Source organism: Lonchura striata, chromosome 7, assembly GCF_050655825.1.
Source record: "Lonchura striata isolate lonStrDom1 chromosome 7, ASM5065582v1, whole genome shotgun sequence".
NCBI classification, from domain to species: domain Eukaryota; kingdom Metazoa; phylum Chordata; class Aves; order Passeriformes; family Estrildidae; genus Lonchura; species Lonchura striata.
Window position 1 is genome coordinate 36,430,227 of NC_140709.1, and position 6,850 is coordinate 36,437,076.

Below are 6,850 nucleotides of genomic sequence, written 5' to 3' on the forward strand. Positions count from 1 at the left end.
CACAGGATCAGCTGAGGTCAGATCTAAGATGGGTAATTCTTACTGAGAAAATTAACAGCCAGGCTCGTTTTTCAAAGCAACAGATAAGTTTGTGTTTGTGTTTGCTTTTCCTGATGAGTAGCAAGGGGCACCTGGACCCCTCTCCCCTCTGAAGTTTATGGTGCTTGTTACCAACTCCAATTTTATGTGCAAACAAGGAGCTGAGGATTCCAAATGTGAGAGAGCTAGGTGCCTGCTTGGAGGAAAGCCTTTCCCATTGCATACCAAAGGACATTAAGGCTTGGGTGAGCCAGGACTGCAGGTTTGTTTTCCTCTCAGAAGTGCTAAAGCTTGTGTGGGTTATTCCAGGGAGTCTCTTGGAGCTGGCAGGGAGTGATTGAGCAGCTCTGCAGGGTTTGGGCCCCTCACCCTACGACTGCTTCAGCTCCAAGAGGCGCTAAAACTTAAACTGTTCACCTGCGAGCGGGACTGGTTGTGATGTGTGGATTTCACTAAGGAAAGAGAGCAGCAAACAGAAACCTCAGCACCACTAAAATGACAGCAAGAACACCTGCTATTTGTTGTGGCAGCCTGGAAGTGTTGGTTTCATCCCCTGGAGTTGCTTCCCTGCTGTGAGGTGAGATTGTTGACCCACTTAGGCTCTGGGTCCTGCAAGCAGGAAAAGGTTGCCAACTCCAACAGTGTGGGGGTGGTGCTGAGAGAAGCTGGGAATCCCTGGAAGTGTCCAAGGCCAGGTTGGACAGGGCCTGGAGCAACCTGGGATTTGGAAGTGGAAGGTGTCCCTGCCCATGGCAGGGGGTAGAATGGGAAGAGCTTTAAAATTCCTTCCAACCCAAACCAGCCTGTGATTCAATGTAATGTGATTTCCCTGGTTTCTAGATGATGGACCAGGCTTTTCCATGGAGGAGTCCTTGTGTAACTGAGCCCAGACCCTTTTTTTGGTGCTAAGCAGCATCTGGGAAATGCGGGTTGGTGGCTGCTGACAGGAACCTGCCTGATTTCCCCTCAGGTTTTTCAGTGTGGAGATGCACTAGCTTTCAAGGAAAAACAGCCCATAAAAGCAATTATATGAGTTGGAGAGGAATAGAAATTTTTGTGAGAGCAAGAAGCAAATCATAGAACATAGATAATTTCCAGGGCAGCTGTTTCCTAAGCCATGAATAGAAACCTTGGGAAAATTGAGAGGGTTTTAAAGCAAGGTCTGTGCTCTTAAGCTCTGTGCTGGTGAGAAAAAAGGTGTTTGTTCAGTTACACTTTTTCTTTACTTGAGTAGCTACCTACTTCAACCTGGGGTTAATTTAATGTTTTCAGTTGACCAGTTGTTTAAATAAGTATTGGGAGGTTTAGGTTAGAAAACACCAGGGAGACATTTGAGAGGTGGCTGTAGTTTAAATTCCTGAACTTTGCTTTAATCAAATCATACTAACTTTGGTTTTCTGAGCTGGCCAAAAAAGCAACTTTGCATTAACTTTGGCTAAAGATGAGATTGTCACCAGAGTGTCTCAGGGCTCACAGTATGAGTTGATTTGCAATGTCACCATGCCAACCTTCAGGTACTTCTCAGAGCCAAGATATTGGCTGATTCCTGCAAGCCTTGTGTTAAACTTCCAGACACTTGAGGAGTTGGAAATTTGGGATTTCTCTGCCTGTTGATGAAGGCGTAATCACTGCTAAGACAGGTCCCCATGCAAAGCGCAGGCCAAGAGGAAATCGGCCTGAGGCAGCTTAATCAAGGTGTAAATGCGGTTTGTGTTCCCCCAGGCCCAGCCCTGTGCTCTCATGTTCTCCCACAACCTCTGCGATGATCCTTACACAGTTTAGGATTGGATTCCCAGCTGGATAAGGTAAGTAGAGCCAATTCTGCATAAGCCCGAGCTCCCTCAGCTCAGAGCAGCTGCTCCATGGGACCACATCAGATCCAGCAGAGAGATCTGGAATGAGACCACTGTGCCCCATTTCCCTACCTATGGAAAACTATGGAAGTGGGGTAACAAAAAGGCCTGTGGGTTCCTTGTCTGAGAAAGAATCTGCAATTTGAATCTCTTCTTCTGTCTCCCTCTCCCAGTAATCCTTTTTCGTTTCTTACCTGTTGAGCAATGGGTTAAATAGGCTTTGGAGAACTATTTATTCTTCTCATAGGATTATGTTTCTGAACAGTAATGACCAGCCCAGGGCTTTACTGGTGTGTGTGAACAGGCAGATTTCATTTCCCTCTATGACTCATTTTACTCTTTGTTTACACTTGGCTGCTGGGCACTATTCAAAGTGAAATAGGAGAAATTAATCTGCAATCTGTAGTAAATGTAGCCAGAAAAGAGACTGAAGAAAGGATAATTACAGAAGATTTTTCCAGGTGTGGAACATGTGATTTTCACCTAAGAGGAGTGTGAAGAGAGGAGCTGGCAGGGATAAAATGAGGACAGGATGTCTCTACCCTTGTAGCAAAGTTACAAATTCTGTGCAGCTCAAGAGACCCTCAGGATATAAAAGTAAATACTTATACTGTGGAACCAGCAAGGATTTGCCTCTTAAATCTCAAACTAGCAGCACTCTCCTGAGCTCTAATGTGATAGAATACCTTAGATATAATTTTATCCTAATATTCCAGTTAATAATATTATTCTTTGCCTTGTTTATCAAGTTTAGACGGCTCTCCATCAGGCTGTCAAAGAGCATAAAAGAAATCTGAAAGAAGAAAGAAAAATCCCACCCCTTCAGCTCAAAGACATTGTGCAGAGATATTGCATGACCACAGATCAGAAGTGAGGGAGCAATTTCCTAGGAAAGAGATTTGTGTCCTGCTTTGTGCCTGGAAAGAAATGTCAGTGTTACCATTTTAGAGATTGCATGTTGACTATCAAAATAGATTTAGATTTCTAGATTAGCTTTAAGATCCTGCAGAACAATTCTGGTAAAAGCAAATGTCAAGGGGTATGAATGAAAAGTTATCTGAGTTCTGTATTCAAGTGTCTTTCACCCAATCCAGGATTGTAAGATTATTTTTTGCCATTTCAACGCGACATTTATATTTCATCACTCAAACAGGAGTAAGTTAACAAAGGCAGCCAGTATGGAAATAATAACATGAAAATACAACTAAAGTGAATAAATTGATGCTGTTGAGCCTGGAGTTAAAAACAAAAAATGACTCTTGGGCTGTTGATCAGATCAAATAAATACATTTCAGATGCCATTAAAAGGAAATCAAAACTGGATCTGGTTGGTGGTAAGAGACATTCACTGAGATCAATAATTTCCATCTGGCAGATAAAAATCCCTTTTTTGTTTGGTTTGTTATAAAACCCTCATTAATTCAAATAAGTCTCTATCAAGGTTATTTGGCTTCAGCTTGTGGAATACAACTACCCAAATATGGATGAATTAAATTATTCCCAGAAATTAAAAAAAAAAATCAATAGCAATAAACTTCCTGAAACAATACAATGACTTTTCTTTGGGAAATGTACAATTTGTGGGCAAAGGTACATTACCTTAGGTAGTGGTTTCTTCTTAGCACAGTTGATCCCCCCTACAAAGACCATGTTGGGCATCACTGGTCTGACGTACTCGAACACAAAGTCAAACCTCAGGAGCCAAACAGCAGCAGAGTTCACGAGGTCCATCAGGGACACATCCCTCTGAAGGACTTCTGACGAAAGCTTAAGCGCTTCTGCATAGAAACTGTTACAGTACTCAAGCTCCAAGAGTAAAATTAGTGCATTTTCCACCCTCTGGAAAAAATTCATGTGGTCCGAGTTGAAGCTGAAAAGTCTCGGGATGTAGGATGGAGGGCTTGGGCACTGTGGGGCTGCAAAGTGAAGGTTGCAACCAAATCCCCTCATGAAGAACACAAAGGGAAGAGAGAGATGATGAGCCAGGATGGCCCCACACATGAAGGCTGGATCTGTCAGGATGGCATCAAAGCTGCTTTGGTTGAGGAGCCGCAGGGTCTCCTGGCTGCGGAACAGGTCCTTGCACTGCCCAAAGAAGGTGCTGAAAACATGCACCGAGGCCTTGTACATTGCCAGGGCATTGAAGGGGAAAGGCTTCTGCATCAGGTGCACAGCAACATATTCCTGGAAGGCGTTGTCCAGCTCTCCCAGGGTCTGCCTCACTGGGTACGTGACCACCTTGTAGGCCTGTGTCGTCTCCATCTGCCAGCTCACCTTGGGAACCAGAACCACCACCTCATGTCCTCTCTCGCTCAGCTTCTCCACCACTTCCTGCATGCTCAGCCAGTGGCTTCCCACCATGGGCACCACCAGGAGCTTCCCTCCATCCAAGAGGCTGGGCAGGAGGAAGAGGATGGCAATCCAGGCACAGCAAAGCCTCAAAGCCATGTTGCTGTGGTTGGAGTAGGGGCCGTGGAAGAGATTTCTCCTGCAGGTTGTAGCCTGAAGATTCTTTGGAAAGCAACTGATGGGTGGATTTGTTGCACTGTGCTCTTTGATGTTCCTGTTGTTAATGATTCACTGCTTTGGTTTGTGGGTAGTTTATTTTGCCTTTTCCCCCCTTGCTTGGAAAGCCGAGATTTGGTGATCTTTTAAATGCTGAGTCACTGGAGTTTCTCAATGTTGCATTAGCCCCTCAATGTGCTACTCGCATCCCTCAGGACTCCTTGTCTTTGTTGTGTCTTGTGTTACACCTTGGCCAGGAGTCAGGGAGGCAGCCTTGGTGTGAACAACTCCCAAGCCCACAGTAACAAATGGAAAAGACCCTCTCCATGTTGGAGACACAGATCCTCACATAATTCCTCCAGGGATGGAGCAGGAGACCCTCAGGACAAGGCTCAAGGCTCTTCTGAGCTGGCAGGAACCTCCTCAGTGCCAGGGACACCACAAAGAGGTGCTGAGAGGGGCTGACGTCTCTCTGTATAGCCCAAACTCTCACTTTACAGAGTTGTTTCCCAGGCTGGGAGGTGGCCCCCAGGTAGCTGAAAACTCCTCCCCACCAGGAATCAGACCAGCACTAAAAGAGTTTTAGGAACCATTGAAGCCTCAGGTTTCAGACCTGACTCAGCAAAGGAGCATGTTCAGCACAGACGTGATTTCCCCAGCCTCACAGCATTGCCATTGATGGCAAAATAAAAAATTCAGGATACTCAGAGCCATGCAGCCTCCATCCCTCAGGCATACAAATTCTGTCCTCTCTCTTCATGCCGTGGTCAATGCACCAAAATTAACTGCACGTTGTTTTCCTCATATCAGCCTTATTTATTGATTTTTCCTGTTTTACCAATATCTTTAATTCTTTCTATTGGGAAGGTGGCAGAGACCAGTTTTATGTCAGGATGGCTTTTCAGAAAACAAAATTTTTGAGCATCAGAGTAGTGGGGAGAAGCTCTGCAGTAAACAATGCTAAAACACTCTCTGAAATCTATTATAAACTTTAAAGGAAAAACATAAGAGTAACAAGTGCTAAATATGTTCGGGTGTTTTATAAAGCACATTTGGAACTGGGCATTGGGAAGCTGACCAGTTTAACAAATAGCATTTTCTCACAAAAAAAAGTTAATTTCTGTATTTTGTGATGGCACCCCAGCTGTTTGCTGAAGTGGGATAAGGAGAGGGCTGGCAGGGAAATGTCCTGCCCTCCTCTCCCTCCTGCTGCAGGATGAATTTTCCATCCAAACCTTCAACGTGAGGAGTGGGTGCAAAGGCAATCCCGGGATGGCTGAAGTTAATCAGTACCTCAGTGTTTGTGAACTTGTCAGAGGCTCCCTCAGTTGGCCTGGTTATCCCAGGTTATCCCAGCCAGGAATTCTGGAATTTGCTGGGTTCAAGGCAGTATGAGATCAAAGTCACTCCCTGCTCACACCTGAGGAAAGGGAGAGTGGGACATCTGGATTTGGATGAAAAGGTACAAATCTGGGTGCAGCGCTGTCCAGGGAGGGATAACAGAGCTGGGGAAGGGGTTAAAAACTCTCCTGAGCTGAGGAAACTGGGGATGTTCATGGAGAAAGGGAGGCTCTGTCACCTTTACGTCTCCCTGACAGGAGCTGGGGTGGGATCACGCTGTCTTGCTGTGTCCCAAGGGAAAGGATGAAAGGAAATGGCCTCAAGTTGTGCCAGGAGAGGTTCAGAGTGGGTATTAGGGAAAAAAAAAAAATCACTGGAAGAATGGTTAAGCACTGGAATAATTTGCCCAGGGAGGTGGTGGAGTCGCCGTCTCTGGAAGTGTCCAGGAGGAGCCTGGATGTGGCACTTAGGGATGTGCTTTAGGGATGATGATGGTAGTGCTGGCGTGAGGCTGGGACTGGATGACCCTGCAGGTCTTTTCCAAGGTGGATGATTCTGTCAGGTGCAGGCTGGGCCATCCCAGGCTCAGGAATTATTAGGGAATACTCAGGAGGGAATTATTAGAGAAGCTACAACACACCGGCCAAGGCTGGAATAAATCCATGACTGGAGATCCCAAACTACCTCTTATAAATCCATGAACAGAGATCTCCAAGCTCCTGTAATAAATCCATGGCAGGAGATGCCCAATCCCTCTAATTCATCCAGACAGAGATGCCAAAACTGCTATAATAAATTTATAAAAGGAGATCCCAAATCCCTCTAATTAATTCATGGCAATAGATCCCCAAGCCCCTCTAATAAATCCATGAAAGGTGATCCCCAAACCCCTGTAATAAATCATGAATGGAGATCCCAAAATCCTTTAATAAACCCATGGCAGGAGATCCAAATCCCACCTAATATATCCATGAAAATAGAATCTCAAATCCAGAAAGAGATCACCAAATCCCTCTAATAAACCCATGAAAAGAGAGCCCCAAATCTCTCTAATAAATCCACATCAGGAGATCCCAAAACCTTTTCAATAAAACCATGGCAGGATATCCCAA

General features: G+C 45.1%; 1 protein-coding gene across 2 annotated transcripts in view; it reads right to left on the reverse strand.

Annotated features, from left to right (window-relative positions):
- LOC110475456 (UDP-glucuronosyltransferase 1A1) overlaps window positions 1-4,437 on the reverse strand; it is a 31,765-nt gene extending 27,328 nt beyond the window's left edge. Inside the window, exon 1 of one of the 2 annotated variants that reach the window (XM_021539624.3) lies at window positions 3,492-4,437. In XM_021539624.3, the coding sequence (XP_021395299.1) occupies window positions 3,492-4,340 (849 nt within the window). In that variant the 5' untranslated portion in view covers window positions 4,341-4,437. The remainder of the gene's footprint in view (window positions 1-3,491) is intronic. The other variant, XM_085585508.1, reaches the window with a different exon arrangement.
- Between the last annotated feature and the right edge of the window lie 2,413 nt (window positions 4,438-6,850).